The 17,785-nt window shown below is 32.9% G+C and overlaps 1 protein-coding gene across 5 annotated transcripts in view; it reads left to right on the top strand.

Moving 5' to 3' along the window:
• Positions 1–17,785, top strand: part of ZNF148 (zinc finger protein 148) — a 107,494-nt gene that overhangs the window by 69,062 nt on the left and 20,647 nt on the right. For all 5 annotated transcript variants that reach the window (XM_015596080.2, XM_006905581.3, XM_025052138.1 and 2 more), the window contains 3 exons: positions 2,406–2,531; positions 10,663–10,786; positions 12,081–12,164. In XM_015596080.2, the coding sequence (XP_015451566.1) occupies positions 2,406–2,531; positions 10,663–10,786; positions 12,081–12,164 (334 nt within the window). The remainder of the gene's footprint in view (positions 1–2,405; positions 2,532–10,662; positions 10,787–12,080; positions 12,165–17,785) is intronic.

The raw sequence follows: 17,785 nt of genomic DNA, 5'->3' as shown, positions 1-17,785 counted from the left end.
GATAGATGATTCTTGTCTCTCTTGTTATGCTTAAGAATTTTTCATGTTTTTATAAATTATTGTAGTCTTCCTTGGGCCACAGAAGATTTAAGTTTTTCCCAGACTTTCTGTAACTCATTCTTTCTAGCTGTCTTATTGTTACCATACCCATCACTTTATGTTTTGGGATTTACTAACGTTTTTTCTAAGCACCTTAGGCTGGATCATATCTTTGGTGTGTGGTTATGTTATATATAGAGATTACTTTTTCTCATTTATGAGTGATAAGCCTATTGTAAAAATGTAACTTGCTGTATGCCTATTGACATTCATAATGCTTTGATCCATTGATACTTCTAGGTTTGGGTCTGTTCTTTCACAATGGTAAAAGTGTGCCCCATATTTGAAAATACAGGACCAATATGAACATTTTCCAAATATATATGGAAAATATATATTTCTACATAATTCTATATATGTAGAAATAACGGAAAGATACATGTATTAATTTTTTTTACTGTTTTGCATATAAAGGCTTTTCCTTGGTTTGTGAATAGCTGCGAATTGCAGAACTTATTTGTCTTACTCCACTTGACACTTTTGGTAAAAAGAGTTCCTCTGTTTCATATTGCTGCATGCTACATTTTCATGATTCTTTGTAATTTATAAGCTGACAGATGTTAGAACTACCTTTTGATGTCCCCGCGAAATTGGACAGAGCAGTTCAACAGCTACTTAGTCTGTTATCATTTCTCCTTGTCTCATACCCAGCCCAAGTAGTCGTATTTTAGTAAACATCGTTTCAGAGATGATAACATAGGTGTCTGAATTCCAGGGCCTTGGTGGTGGTAATTTTACCATTCTCTTCCATGTTCCAAATAATAATACCAAAAGAAGCCATAAAGAATGGTCACTAGTTCTGTTCTATAACCTAATAGAATTATTACCTGAATAATCATTTATGTCATGTTTTTGTGCCGATGTTCTCCTTGATCGGCAATTCCCATACTGCCTACATTTAAGGAATTTATGAAAGCTTCCAGCTCCTTATTTTGTCAGTCTGAAATCCCTGGCTTATGTTGCATTTTCCTTATGAACCTCTTCTACATAGCTGTATCTTCCAGCTTTACACTGTGAATTTGTAAGATGTTTATAATCTTTTGCACCTTTTTTTTAGTATATTTTTTAAAAATGTAGCCATTAGCTCATTGTACTTCCTGGATTATTATCAAGGATTTTTTTAAGCTTATAAACAATTTATTTCATACCATTCTGGAGATCGGAAGTCCATGATCAGGGCGTGAGCATTGTAGGGTGAGGGCCCTCTTTTAGGTTGCAGACTTCTCCCTGGGTCCTCACATGGCAGGGATATTTATTGTATTTTGTAACCTGTTCAAAGTTTCTTAGTTTTAAGATTCTTGTGTTTTCATTTCAAGCGTAGATTGAAAATGTAGCAATGAGGATCTCTTGAGCATCTCTTGAGAATTGATATTACCATTAGTGATTATAGAACTTTGATGTTTTTTTTTAGAACAAGCATCTCTTTATATCTGTGAGAACCGAGATCTAAATATGGGTCACATTGTTGACTTCTCAATGCTTCTTAATATATTTCTATATTTATTGTGTAGTTAGCATCATGTCTTGTACATAGCAGCAGCCTAATTGCTTTCAATTTTTCCATTTCTCTTTCACCATGTTTTTTTTCTAAAAACAAACTTACTTTCTCTGTCTCTCTTTTCTTTAAAAACTGGCAGATAGTATGCAGTGCCCTGCTTCTCATTCACATTAGTTTTACTTATTTTAATATTATGATTTTAGGAAAATTCAGTACTAATTATATGCAATTCTATAAACGCATATTTGGCGATGGTCAGGAAAAAAGTGTTGAGTTTAAAGATAATTAAATTTTCATTGTTTGTCTTTTTACGTGAGATTACCTTTTAGAATTTTGTGTTATTTTCCTGACATTTTGTAAATTGAGAGAAAACCCATTGTGAAGTCTAATTACCCTTTTTATCCCTCAATATTTTATTTATTTTTGTTGTTTAACCTTTTTTTGTGTGCGTGTATGCCTTTAACTTCAGTGTATTTCCTTAAATGTAGGAGTGAAATTGATGTTATTGTCTTGACTTCTGCTTTATTATGGTAGGTCTTATAATCATCTTTTCCCAGGATTTATTTAACCCTTTTTATCCAGATAGATGTTTATAAAATTGTAGTTTATCCTTTAGTTTATGTACTCTTGATTCTTGTTTTTTAATTGCCTGTTAATGAATTCTTCTATGCGCTATTGCACACAGACACACACACATAATCTTGGGAGCACTTATATGTAGATTTAGCAAAGGATTAAACATGCGATGGCTTTTTGTCACAGTGGACTTATTATTTACTTCTAAAATTGGCTTTTTTTTTTTTAACAGATAAGTGTAAAGCAGGAAATTACTTTTACTGATGTATCTGAGCAGCTGATGAGAGACAAAAAACAAATCAGAGAGCCAGTCGATTTACAGAAAAAGAAGAAACGGAAACAACGTTCTCCTGCAAAAGTAAGAAATATGTTAAGGTGGTAGTCTCTAACCTATTAATCCCAAACTTTTGGTTAATCTTATGGGCAGGAACCTGGCTGGATTATAAGGCAGATGTAACAGTGTCATGTGGCTTAGCGAAGTTGAAAGGATGCATCAGCTTCACCAGGAGGACGAGATACATGCCTGCATAGAGGTGGTGGGCCATTGCTTTCAATTTTTCCACTTCTCTTTCACCCTATCTTTTTTCTAAAAACAAACTTTCTTTCTCTGTGTCTCTCTTTAAAAACTGACAGATGGTATGCAGTACCTTGCTTCTCATTCACATTAATTTTACTTATTTTAATATGGTTTTAGGAAAATTCAGTACCAGTTATTCATTAGGAAAAAAGTTGTGGGACACCTGTACTAAAAAAGAATGTAAGCTCCATGAGGGCAGGGACTTTATTTTATTCACAGCTATATTCCAAGAACCTGGAATAGTAGGCCTAATAAACCTTCAATAAATAATTTTTATGTGAATGAATGGATTAGTAAACAAGTGACCCAGTAAACACAATTAAGAATTGCTTGCCTTTTCCTCCCTCTTTACTGTATATATTAATAGCTGATTATATGTAACATTTTGGTATTCCTAGGACCTCTGTGCAGGGTGTTTACACCTTTATAGTTACTTTTTATCTTTTGTTTTTTTCCCTTGCATATAATGAAGAAGACTTTTTTAAAAAGATCATATTATAACATGACCTTTTTATTTTGATGGCCGATTGTTTTTGCATTTTTTATTTGAATCATAATTATCATTATTATTTATATATTTTATATACTTTTGGTCTCATTGGTGGTGTCCTGGAGCCAGTTTGTACTGGCTTACCAGAGCTGATTGCTGAGTTTCAGGAATTTTGCAAGCTAGTGCTAAAACCATTGCTATCTTAAAATTAGCCATGTTGAGAATATTTACACCATGGAAATGAGCAAACAGTTCCCAAACCTTTGATCCCTAAATGTTTTGTTAAATATTTGCCAACATACACCACTGATTTCAGGATATATAAGTATGACTATTACAGAAGAGTTTGAAAAACATAGAGACTAAAATAACCCATAGTTATATTTCCTAGAGATAACTGTCTTAATTTCCTGCCATATTCTTTTTCCTTTCTTCATATTTACGTAGGTAGAATTTCCAGATTTCTAACACTTAAAATATATATAATCTATTTTTATGTTTAGTTATTAATGGTTTTTATAAGGATTTTCTTAGCTGCGTGTTATTTTTGATATAGTCAGTGATTGCTTTGTTGTAGGAAATTTGTATTGTTTCTCTTTATTTTAAATCATCCTGCACTTAAAATATTTGTGTATAGATATTCATGCACTACTGAATCAAAAGGCATGAACTTTAAAAAAGGTTTCTTGATAATGTTAGTCTTTCCAGAGATGTTGTACCAGTTACATTGCTACCTGCAGTGGTCTTAAGTTGTGTCTCTCCACTCTCTACCCTTGAGTATGAGACTTTGGCTTTTTTTGTAGCTTAAGATGGACATTTCAATATCGTTTAAATTTTAATTTCTGTAGTTATTGGTCACATTAAACTTGTTTTTTCCCCCTGTAAGTATTGGCGTTTTATATTTTGTGAAATCCATCCCTCCCTTCTTCTTTCTTGGGGTTAATATTTTTTTGAGCAATTTATATGATACTTTCCATTAATTTTTTACATTAACAAATAAATGACGTTCTTCATTATAGAACAATGCCAGGTTTTGAGGAAAATTAATTTCTAAAATTGGGATAGTGATTATGTTACCTTTAGGTTCACTGCTGATCTATGAGGAATCTATTTCAAGTCTAAAAACAACATAATGTATGTAAATTCTACATTTTCCTTAATATTATATTGCCATGTTTTTCTGGTACTGTTCTTGAGTGTAATGTATTCTGAAATTCTGACTAAAATTCAGATTATTATCTCTTAGTAGGGTATTATTTGGTGGTATGTTCTAGGTGTTTGTAAATACAGATCAGATTTTTACAGGGTTTAAGCTTTTTTGCTTTTCTCTTTGAGATAGTTAAATTCATTTATAATGTATTATCTTATAATACTTCTAAGAGTATTATTTAAGTATTTTTATATCTACATATTTGTCAGATGAAAGATTTGGCCTATTCTAAGCATATTATTTATAAGAAAATACTCTGTATATAAGAAAATACTCTAGGGCAGTCTTTTTAGGGAATTCTTAAATGACCAGAAATGACCAGAAATAATATATGGCCAACAGGGTATGAGAATAACAAAAACTATTATTTTTAAATTTTTCTAGCACGTTACGTGTAACAGAGTGGTTGTGGATTGTTTTTAACACAGGTCTGCAGTCTCTAGGTGAATGATTTTTGTGTATAGAGTCTTAGAATTTTGAAGCATAACCAATGAGTTACTTTACATTTTCTTAGGCATGTGTTTAAGAGTTTACACTTCTGAATTTTCAGTAAAATAACTCAATAAAGTAACTCTTTCTGCCCTTCTGAGGAGCAGAGAAAAGCTTGAGTTTATAAATCAATATGTTGCTTGTTTTAAATTTCCTAAAAACAACCTGAACTTACTCAAAGAGTTGTAATTTGTAATTGCATAGAGTAGCGGTCCTCAACCTTTTTGGCACCATGGACCTGTGCTCCTATGAGAATCTAATGCCTGATGATCTGAGATGGAGCCGAGGAGGTGATACTAGCGCTGGGGAGCGGCTGCAAATACAGATGAAGCTTTGCTTGCTCACCTGCAGCTCACCTCCTGCTGTGCAGCCCGGTTCCTAATAGGCCCGGGGTTTGGGGACCCTGGCTTAGAGGACTCCACTCTCCCCCAAGACCTTTCCCAAATCTTGTATTTTGCCATCATGAATATTTTGAGTATGTGTCACTATTCTGTCATATTAGATTGGGGATCTGTACAGGAAGTATAACTAAAGTAATGTGACTTTAGACTTTTAGTAAAATAATCAGAGCTCATTTCCCATATATGTGGCTCCTTCATGATAAGATTTGTGATAAGAAGTGCTATATTATTAGGTCATTTTTAGCTGCCCATGAATTTTAAGCAGTAAATGCTTTCTGAGCCTTTGTCATATGGCAAAGCCTAGTCATTTTAAGGTAGATTGATACTTGAATATTGCCAAAATACATTTGGCATCATGTTTGTAGAAAAAGAGGATAATCAAGCTAGGGAACATTATCTAGGTCAAGTTATTTGGTACTATTATGGAATAAGCTGTTTTATGCAAGTAAATATTTTGTATAATAAAAACTTGTCCCTTTTAAATGTCAAATTTAATTTTATTTTAACCACTTGTTGGAAATCTTTAATGTGTTTACTTTTTAAATATAGTGCATTTGAACATGATTCAGCTTTTAATGTCTTAGGGTATGTTGTAAACATTTTTTAAAAATCATATGCATTGTAACAATGCCCCCTGGGAGGACTGAGGTAGTAGGGCTTTTTTTCTCCCCTTACCCTGAAAATTCCTGACTGCTAGATTTTGTTTTTTGACTGCTTATAATAGCTTAGCTGTCTCATTCCTTAATGACATGCTGTTCATTTTTACATTGCTATACCTATGTGGTCACTTAACATCACATTCCATTGCCCTTTCGAATCTATTTTTGGTTTGTTGTGGTTAGGACTATAGAGAACTAAAGTTAATAGAAATATATGAAAAGTCTCAGTAGACTTAATTTTGTCTCAGTGCATTCGTGTCAGTGGTTCTCCCTCCTGGCACTGCATTAGAATCACCAATAGAGCTTTTCCAGTTACAAATAGCCAGGCCCCATCTCTGGAGATTCTTATTCAAGTAATTTCTATATATTCTTTAAAGAGTCCAAGGTGATAGTGATTTAATTCTAAGCTTGAAAGTCTCAAGTCTTGATACTAGAAGTTTCTGGAGAAATGAAGTATTGTCACCTGACTTTGCTGCTGACTTTTTAGGTGATTAGGAGATAACATTTTCTACCACAGAGAGTTTTATGAGGATTGTTGAGTTAACACTGCTGAATTCTAGATCTTTTTCAGTAAAATACAACAATGTTATATACATTTTTTAGATCTTTCAAACTCTTTAGTAATTGAATGAAATAGAGCAGGATACTTTTAAATTACTTATTTCTCCTTATTTTGAAAGGTATCTCCTTTTTCATTCTCTCAGCAAATAATTTGGATATCTGTTATGTGCCAGGATCTCTTATCAGGTACTGAGAAAGGATCTGTGTTTGTTATAACACTTTAGGTGATCTGAATAGAAATTGGTTATTCAAAGTTATGCTGAATTCCGGAAGGAAGAGTATAATCTACAAATCAAATTGATTATAAATTATATAGAGAATTTTTTCCTTGTAACTTATTATACACCATTGGTTCCCAGAAAAGATTTTTAATTGTGATATCAAAAAGATTTAAAATTAAATGATAAAAATGAGGAAAATTTAATTAAAAGCAGCAGAGAAATAGATGTACTAGGAATTTGTCATACTTTGTCCTATATGCTAACCTAATTATGGAAGAAGTGGCTTTGAAGAGAAGTACCGATTATAAGACTGGAGATAAAAATATGTTTTTCTCTTAAGAGAAAAACAAGAAAAATTAGTAAAAGAATTATTAATATTTTATTTATCTGATTTTCCCAGAAATTACATGTTCTGCGTAAATAATTTTTCCACAGAATGGAATCCTAACTTAAAAATATTTTGATGTAAATTTTTCTTTAAAAATATTGCATATTTCTTTACCTAATATTTAAGAAACCATGAGAGAAACAACCTTTTCTGAAACTCAGAGTCCTTATTCTGAGCACTATTTATCATACCATACCATGCTTATGATACAGTGAGTTTCATGTTCTAGCACTGTCAAAATCTCACCATTTAAAAATCAAATTTGGTAGTATGTAAAATCTAATATTGAGAGACAAAATCCTGAAGAATGAAAAAAAGTGACAGTATGAGGGTGGGATCTTAGAGATAACTGTGATGGTCAAAATGTGGTAGTAGTTATCGCTCCAGATGACTTTGTTATTTTGTTGTACGTCTTTGGGGTTGCACTCTTCTTCCATTTCTAGTTGGATTTGAAAAGGAGAGAGAATTTTAGACTTCACTGTCCGCCCCCACTTTCAGTAAAATAACTCATAATGGTGAGAAATTTAAATGCTCTCCTCTAAGTTGTCTTTTGAGTTTCAGTGGTTTAGAAGTTGATTCAGATTGATTTAAGAATGTAATTTATAATCATTAGGTTAAAATATGCTTTAATAATTTTATGTAGTAGACGTAATATACATAGTATAAAATGGGAAAAATCTTGTCTGTCATTTAAAAGAGCATAATGTTCTCACTGAGGGGTGTCGTTTCAGTTATTCAGTGTCAGTGACCCTTGAGGACTGAAAAATCTCTGAATTGAATAGGTAGCTCTTAGTGCTTTGCCTGACAAAAACTGGTATATTATCTAAGGTAACCATCATTCTATATATAGGTAGTTAGCTAGGGAACAGATTTGGCTCAGAATGAAAAAATGTATCTACTAATGGACCATGAGATAAAGAGAGTAGATTAGTAAAGATTCCATTTGGTATTGAAAAGTTTTACTGAAAAATTGTTTTAAATTTATTAAATAAATTATGGAAAAAATCAAGTATGTTGAGTATTATTTAGACTGTTATAAATTTTAAAAAGAATACAATGGTAAGCTGTGAGGATGTGTGGTATGGATAGCAGGTAGCTACATCAATAGACATTTATAGAGTCTCACTATGTTCCAGATACTGAGTTTATAGTGGTGAATAAAACAGACAAAATCAGGTGGTTATATTTAAAACAGATTACAAATTGGAAGTACCATTGAGGCAAGATGAATTTTGCTTTGTACAGATGTTTGTTACCCTGGCCTAAAAAGAAAAGAAAAAAATGAAAATAAAATATAAAATGCCCAATTATTTGATTTTTCTGTCTTTGAACTTTATAAATATGCTCGATTTTTCAGTCTGCTATTCACAATCCAATGTTAGCTGTTTCATCTATAAAATCCACCTTGAATTAAGGCTTGAATCCACAATGAAAGGCAGTATTACCTCCAGTGCCAGAAAACAATGACCTAGAACTCCTTAATTCTTCATAAAAGGGCTTTGTACAGTTAAGGATTACATCCGTTTCACATTAAGTAACTTGGACCAGATTTGTTCCTTATAAAGCCTTTCCTTGCAGTTGCTATGCCACAGAAAGCTATTGAACTGCCATGTTTTTTGGCACATGGATCTTATTTATCAACATGTGAAAAAATATCTGGTACTGTCTTATTTTAGTTCTATTTTATATGAAATGTTTAATATCTTTTTGTTATTTTTTTATGTTAGAAATACTTGGAATCGTATTTTAAAGATTTTGTGGGTTTTTTTGTTTGTTTGTTTTATACAGTATTAACTTGCATATTATTTTGTGACTACGAGGGGTTGAAAAAAATTCTCAACTGACTGGCCAGAGGTGAAACTGCACTCTCACTGACTCTCTTCCATTCTACTGCCAAATGTTTCTCTCTTTGACTTTGGTGCATAGACTTTGAAGCATTGTTGACCACATTGGCTGTTTGCCCAGAACCCAAGTGCCCTGTATAATTTGCATAATAATTACCATTGATTTACAAATATACAGTATAGGCAGAATTGTCTTCCTAAATTTAAAGTAAAAAATTATTTTACAAAATTAAAGCCTTTTTTTCTTACCTACTTCTCTTTTCTAGGTTTGAGATGGGGTCGTAGCTGTGTATTTACAGGCCCTAATCAGTTTCCACAGGCTTTTGTATTTCTTAAGAGGTTTCCTAGATTTCTCTATCCTCTTAACTCCCACTCTTTATGCCCCCACCTCCAGTATTTGCCTCGTACTTGCCATGTGCCTCCTGAATTTATGTCCTAGTTTTGCTTTCTGCTTATCTTCACATCATATTCTGCCATCTTTCTTCTCAATAATGAAAAAAGGGGTCATTTATTATTATCACTCTGCCATGTGTCTGATGAGAGAGGCAGTTTATTGTTGCACATAGAACAAACGGTTGATAAATTGGAATTTGAAGCCCAAATGTGGCTTCTCTCTGGCACTGTTCAGACTGGGTCCACAGTATTCTTAACCTCAAGCCCAGGAAGAAAAGGTTGATTCCTTTGTTACCTATTTTCCTTCCCCATACCTACTCTAATTTATCTGACAAATATCTTTAGGAATATGCTTAATAATGGTTTAGTAGTCCTAGAATAAACTTAGAGATCCTGGACTGAACCCGGTTCCAAATTTTATCCTAGGATGACTTGAAAACTTAGTTTTCTCATCCTTAAAAAAGAAAATGAAAATGTAATGCCATTTATGTGGCTTAGAAAAGCGTTTTAAGTATGTACACAGTCTCTCTCACATATCGCCTCCAAGTTCCCCAGCCATTGCAACTGAGGTTATACCCGTTTTATGTACATCCTTCTCAAATAGTTATTATGTATATACAAACAAATACATGTACATCTTTTGTATACAAGAAAGTATATATATGTAGTCTCTCATATATAAAAATTAGAAGACTTACATACTGGATTCTAAACTTTGTTTTGTTTTTTTGTTTGTCTTTTTACTTAATAAATCCTGGAGCTCTTTCCATATAAGTATATAGAGAGCTTTCTCATTTTACTTTACAACCACATGATATTAAATTGTATTCATTTTCCATGATTTATTTAACCAGTCCTATACTGATTAATACTTACTTCATGTCTAAAACATAAGACTTTTGTCCTGTGTATGTGAGAATTTGAAATAGAAAATAAAGCTATGCTCACACTAACAGAAATCACTTAGGGACTCTATTAGACATCAGCTTTGGAGAGGGGTGGGGCTGAGAGCCGAGATCTTACTTAACCAGTTTCCAAAATTTTATCTGATCTTTACCCATTCTGAGTCACACTGTACTTTTTGACAATATATATTAATATTTTCTAACAGCCTTTTGAAAATTACTTAGGAAAAAATATTTTATAATCTTTGGTGACCATTGTTTGCATTAAAGGCATTATCTTTTTTATATAAATTAGTACTACGTTTTTAAAACTTCTTCCTTTTGTTTTTGCCTTTTTTTTTTTTAAACTAGATCCTTACAATAAATGAGGATGGATCACTTGGTTTGAAAACCCCTAAATCTCACGTTTGTGAGCACTGCAATGCTGCCTTTAGAACGAACTATCACTTACAGAGACATGTCTTCATTCATACAGGTATTTCTTGAGTTAAATGGGCTTATGGCCATTAAAATTATTTTTACTATTTTATCTTCGTGTAAATGTCGTTCATTCTTAAGACCATAGCTAACCTGGCATTTCAAATCAGAGATTTTTATAGGCCAGAATGTCAGAAGGAAACTAAGAAAATTTTTAAACGAGAAAATAATTAGCATGGATGTGCAAAATTAATTAGTCTTAATTGGACACTTATTTGGCTTAATGTGTTCTAGCAGTAAAAGAATGTACTACTAAAAGCCTGTCAACATTTACTTTTCTATGCAAGATGTCCAGATGGAGTTTGAAATAAGAATTTGGGAATCAAATATAAAAAATGATAATTAAAAACATGAAGTTCTAGAGAGCAGAACTAAAGACTGATCACAGATCTTTGAGGAAACAGACTAGTCATATTGGTTGAATTCAAGGAATAGGGAGAGGGGCAGAGCAATAAGGTAGATTTGATAAACTGGGAAAATACAGTTGTCCCAGAAGCCAAAAGAAGAGAAAACTGCCAAGAAGAGTATCATTAACAGAGGTATAACCTTCAGAGAGGATAGACAACTGAGAAAACAACCAATAAAATAAATAGCAAGAAGATTACGAGTAGCTTTTTAAAAAGTAGAGTATAAGAGTTAAAGCACAAGTGGGCGGTGAAGGGTTTGAGACAGGATAGACTCTTCTTTCAAGGTGTGGTAAAAGAAAGGCAAGAAAGTAATAAGGTAGGAGTGTTTCAGGATTTCTAGAATGTTTCTTTGCATAGAGCAGACCAAAGAATACTTTCCTTGAAAGGAAAGGCTACAGCAGAGAGAGACTGAAAATACAGGATTTTTTTAAAAAAAGGATATTTATAAAATTCTGAAGGTTCTGGAGAAAATAAGTGAAAGAATATAACCTGATGGTTGGGAGAACAAAGTGGGTGGATCCCTCCAGATAAAAAGGAAGAAAAGATGTTTAAGACTCACTAGGTAACCTATAGAGTCCTTTCTAGCCTTGTGATTTTTAAATTCTATTTTAAATTGATTTTTCTTTTTCTTTTTTCTTTTTTTAACCTTGAAGGCTAGAGATCAGGTTTAATTTCCTTTTTATATGATTGTGAGAATGTGAATTTTAAAATCTTGGGGAAAAATTAAGAGGAAGTAAAACAAGTGAATGAGCAGTTTAAAAAATTGTATGAATAATTTGGAATTTTCCAGAATTTGGGTTTCTAAGATTTATCTTTCCTCAGAAATAGTAACTATAAACTGTGTTTTATTCAGTAACTAATTTGTGGATGTGAAATTATTTTAAGGCGAAAAACCATTTCAGTGTAGTCAATGTGACATGCGTTTCATACAGAAGTACCTGCTACAGAGACATGAGAAGATTCATACTGGTGAGTGTTGCCACCCTTACTAGAGTCATTAAAACTACCCTTTCAGATACAGGAGAGAATTTGTAATGAGTAGCAACAATTTATTGCCACTTTCATTAGTTTGTTTGTTAAGAGTATACATCACAGCTCATCTTTTTTCCTTCCTTCAATAAATCAATGTTAACTGTCATGACTTGGCTTTAACGTCCAAGCCCAATAAATTACTTTGAAATCAAATTTTATAATAATGTAAAATATATTTAAAGTGACAAAAGGAAGTTTTTGTGAAATAGCTGTTTCCTTAGTTGTTTTAACAAGTTTAGAGTAGGTGAAATTAATCATTTACATTAATTAGCCTGGGGGAGGGGAGCAATACACTTCTTTTTTCTTACTATTTCTTGTATATAGCTCACTCTATCAAGAAAGTTGTAATCCTAATAAGTTGGAAACTTCCAGTTTTTCAGTTAAGTTATTAATGATTTAGAAACATATTTCAGAAGATTACTATGAAGGAACCAATACCTTAAAAAGTTAAGTCTCATTTTGGAGCAAACATTTATTTTGTTTGTTTTTTTTTTTGACTAATGTAAAACCAAGTCTTATATGTAACCTTGATTTAGTAGACTGTCAACTTTTGATGTCTCTAAGCGTGGTGAAGTGTTTCTTTAGAATTTATTTTTAGTGTTTTGCCTTTTTGTGACATTATATAAGCAGAGTTGGTAGATTTGTACAATTCAATTCTTACATTTAAATAGAGTTGAGAATGATGGTGGTAATATATGAATATTAAAAATATTAAAGTTCTTCATATTTCTCTATATTAATTAATTACTCAAGCAAGTACCTGCCCATTGTTGTTATTTAGATGTGTTCTCTTGGTACCTGCAGTACCCAGGAAAGGAGATCCATGGACAATTGTAGTTTAAAAGAAGCAACCATTTCTTCCTAATAACTTTCCTTAACTTCCTTTGCCTCTAACAAGGAAGCGTGAATGTTACTGGTCTCCTTAAATAAAACTTCAACTATGCAGTGTATCTGTATGCTTTGATGTTCTACTTTTCAAATGCACATCACCCATTTCAGTTTAAGTAAACATTTATTCAGATGAAAGGGAGTATACTAGGCACTTTGGGAAAAAGAACAACTTTTTTGATTTTAATGTGACTTATAGGTAAATTTAAATTTCTATACAGTAATAAAACCTGATCAGATAATGATAAATGAAAGTGGTTAATTATTTTTGTATGCTTTTAATACCTATTAGATTTCGTTGGTTTATTAATTCATTCATCAAAAAATTGCTGAGCCTTAAGTATTTTTTAGGTACCAGAAATATAGAGCCAATATAAGACAGTTTCCTTGGAGTTTATAGTCTAATAGTATAGACACACATGTAAACAAGCACAGTGTAATAAGTGTTGCAGAGTTTTATACAAAATGCTGTTGTGTCCTGAGGAAGAGGCAGATGTGCTGTCTGTTGAAAGCTACACAGGGAAGGCAACACAAGAAAACTGTAGGAGGCTCATTTCAAGGCGGGGAGGGGAGAAGAGGGAGGGGGAGAGAAGGGGAGGGAGGGATGAGGAGGGAGGAATGGGGAGAGAATGAGAATCCGATAAAAAGATTTTTGAAACAATACTTAACCTTTACTGCATGCTCTGCTGTTTTCTGTTCTGGTAAATTCTGGTCACAATCCCCTAATCTCACTGTTTGGGAAAACAACTTGTGCTAGGCCATTGGGTATCTTGAAGAGCAGATATTGTGCTAAATATTTTGTTAAATATCTTATTTACTCACATTAATCTTGAAAGAGAGGAATGATTACTATTCCCATTCTTTTAGATGAGGAAATAGTATAAAGCACACAGAAATTAAGAAACTTTTCTAAATTTATATGATCTAGTATATGATAGATCCAAGATTCCAGCTCAAGTCTCTGTGACTCCAGAGTACACATGCAAAATCACTAACAATGCAGAATGGGATTAGAAGCAGAACAGTATCTTTTGGCATTTTTAAGATTTTCTTGCTTTGCCACCAATCCTCCTTTGGGTTTGGTTACATTTAAAAGGGACTGAAGCAAATGCTGGAGTGTTCTCATAGAGAATATATTTAGAAGAATGTAAGGAATTGAAAGGAACCAGGACAAACCAGTCACTATCATTTTTTAACAGAGAAAAGTTTCTTTTGAAAAGAGACTCAGTTTTACCCCATTGAGCGTGTCCTCCCCGCATCAGCTCCCAGGAACTTAAATGTAAGGAGACTAGATTTTCTTTCTTTATTCATTTTCTTGATTCTTTTTAATGGACTCTTTCTGAAGACAGATATTTTTGTCTTGGAATCAGCATACCTATAAGCTATACTTATCTGGGAATATATATTTAGAACCACAGATATGTTCTTCATTATTTATTATTTTGTCTTTACTGTTCTTTCATGTTTTAAATGACTTATTTTTGGAGGGGGTAGTTCACTAAAGTTTACCCGTGTCAAGGCTTTCTCTCTCTTTATACTCTTAGTTTAGAAGAATACATTGAAATAGTTATGTCAGTAAAAAAGAGTTTGCTTATGTTTATCCACGTTTAAATTGTTAAGAAGGTAATGTCACCTATGAACTGATTCTCAAAGGTTGTGTTGTGAAAAGAATTACCAGTTCTTACAGGCTTTTTCCTTATAGCCTCCCTCATCCTTTTAGGCTTCATTATACTGTCTTCTCCAGTCTTTCAGCCCCCAAGCCCATTCTCCCCTCCATTTGCAACATGATTAAAAATCATTTCCTGCTTTGCTGCTCTTGCCACCAATAAAGAAATCTTCTGTGGCTTTTAAAAACATCCAAGACCTAGCTTGGTTTGGTTTTCAAATAGAAAATTTTAAAACTCAGCCTGGATAGACTCTCACTTAATTCTATTTCCTAAATTTGAAATAGCCTATGAAATACCATTTTAGAGGAGACTACTTTTTCATCCTGAGGCTGATCCTTGACTGCCAAAATTCAAATATACTTGGGACTGCTATTTTTAGCAGTTATGGAAGATTCATATCTTTTCTGTGAATGTAATATATTTGGGGATATGGGAGAGAAGGTGAATTCTTGGAGCAAAGGTTGAAGATAATCCTAATTGATCATTTTGTTTAGGGTCAGAATTACTGCTCAGGTACATACATACCAAAGTTAAACATTCATTTTATCTGAGTTAAACATGTTTAACTCAGATAAAAGCATCTGATCACATGGTAAATCACTGGTAGATTTACTATGTGATCAGATGCTTTTATCTGAGGTACCTTTTCCTTTGCATTTCCAAATGCGTATATAGAATGACATATATCCAGTTGTGTTCTTTTCTAGTCACCTTGTTATTTTACTCTGAGGAAATGATGGTCTTATTGACGTTGGGAGAGAGTGTGAGATTGAGGAGTGAAGAACTTAAGTACAATATTCAGTATTTTATTTTAATTTTCTAAATTATTCTAAATAGTAAGTCAAGAATATCTATCTTGATATTCTGACTATTATAGCAAATTATGGTTGTTTTATATAGTTGTGCCACTTTTCATAATTTTTTATTTCGTTAGTAAAAATGTTATGAAACCATTTCTGTATATGGGGTAGTTTTTATAAAATGATTTTCCTCCCCAAAATAAAAGAGATTTTGAAAATAAGCCAAGTCATTCTGAAGTATGCACATATATTAGGTTTCTTTCCCAATAAAGGTATTTTTTTAAGCTTTAGTTCTTGAATGTGTACAGTTTTATGGATATAAATGTAATAAGAAACACTGGAAAACTTGTCTTCTGTGTAAGCATTCTTCATGCCTGAAAACTTATGTTGATATTCTTCTTCTCTTGACTATGACTTTAACTCACAACCATGTTAAATAGCTGAATAATAGCATTATTATTTTTTAAACCAGTTGAACTAGTGGGGTGGAGTTAAAGTCGATACACCCTTGACTAAGCTCAGCATTTAGTATTTCCTTCAGTACAGTTCAGTTATTAATAAAAATTATAGTTTTCTTCTGATTATTTTAAAGCCCTAATTTATAGTTTATTAACTATAATGGAGAACTCTTATTAAAAGAAAGTGTAAAAGACCTAGATGGGGTTTAACTCTTCTTTGGAAGATGAAGGAAATAAATTTTGTTTGTGTTACTGAGAATGTTGTCTGCACTATCAGCTCTTGGCATTGTGATTGCTGAAGCCAGACGGCACTGGCATGGGCAGAGCTTGCCAAGAAGGATTAAGCAGGGAAGTACAGATTGCTGTGGCTGACATTCTCTGCTTTAACAAAGCTTTCAGAAACCAGATTTTTTTGCTCTGCAAAATTTTCAATAAGTCGCACTAAAATTTGGTTTTACGTAAAGCACATGTAAAAGTTTCACATTGTATAACTTCTCAGTAAAGATAGTAAAGAAACCATACACATATATACATATGTATGTATGTATAAAACACTATATAGTACTTTAAAGGTGTTTTACGGAGGGATAGGAAAAGTCGTCCAGAAAATTAACTCCATTTTAACATGCATTTGAACCGAAATATGGCGAATGAGTTTTCGATTAAGTGTATATATTTTGTGTATGAGTGTAATTACCCCTCCCCCTCAAATACATGTAAAGTGTTCTTTGTTGTAGTGTCTATAGTTTAAAAACAAATTGTTTGTTGTTCGTCATTTGTTTTGACAAGTCTGTAGCTTAACATATCTCTTGTAGTGGTCTCATTATTATTTATGTATCATCATTGAATGAATGAATGCGTGAATTGTGTGACTCACAATTTGACAAATCCTATATAGTAGTATAGACAACCTGTGCTTTAGTTTACATGAAATAGACCAGTGAAGGCTCACATAGGTGGCTCCATGGAAGGGATGGAACTTAATTGGCCCTGTGAGGTAGATGTAGATTTTGTAAGTCCATGGGTTACATGGGAGTCAAGTGTCACCACAGGAACAGTAGTAAAACAGAAGCACATGGAAGCTAGGACCAAGAGGAAAATCTGGGGTGTACTGAAGTTGGGAATCTTTGGTAAAGCATAGATAAACAGATAGCAGATAATCAATTCAGAAACACATAGTAGCAAATTAAAAATCAGGCAGGCAAGCAGACATCAGAACAATTGTAGATGCTGGATAATAGGACAAGCGATGTGTCAGACATGCTAGTTTAAAAGAACTAGAAGGAGGCAGGTACTTTAGGATAGTTAAAAGGCTAGAAATTCCTAAGAATTTATCTCTTTCAGAAAGCTAATAATGCTATCTAAATTTATTGAGTACCTATTCTCTTCTAAGCACTGTATTAAACAATGCATAAGTTATCTTACTTTGTCCTCACAGGACTCCTGTGAGGAGGGTATTGTTGTTGTTATTAATTGTTATTTTATAGATAAAGAAACTAAGGGGGCAACATGATTAAATAATATGCTTCAGTGAGCACAACTCGGTAATGGCACAATCTAGGTCTTCAAAGTTCACGTCTTAACGAATATGCTATTGAAAGGGGTAGATCAAGCACCAAGAAAATTTTGAGTTCACAAAAACTTTTGGAGCTTTTTATTTCATCTAACTAAAAGCAGAGGCACTCCTAGACCTGGCCTTATGACTTGTGGGTATTTGGGTATGCTTACCAGAAATGAAGTCTGTG

Source organism: Pteropus alecto, unplaced genomic scaffold (genome assembly GCF_000325575.1).
Source record: "Pteropus alecto unplaced genomic scaffold, ASM32557v1 scaffold251, whole genome shotgun sequence".
Taxonomy (NCBI): Eukaryota; Metazoa; Chordata; class Mammalia; order Chiroptera; family Pteropodidae; genus Pteropus; species Pteropus alecto.
This window is presented reverse-complemented; position numbering and strand designations above follow the sequence as displayed.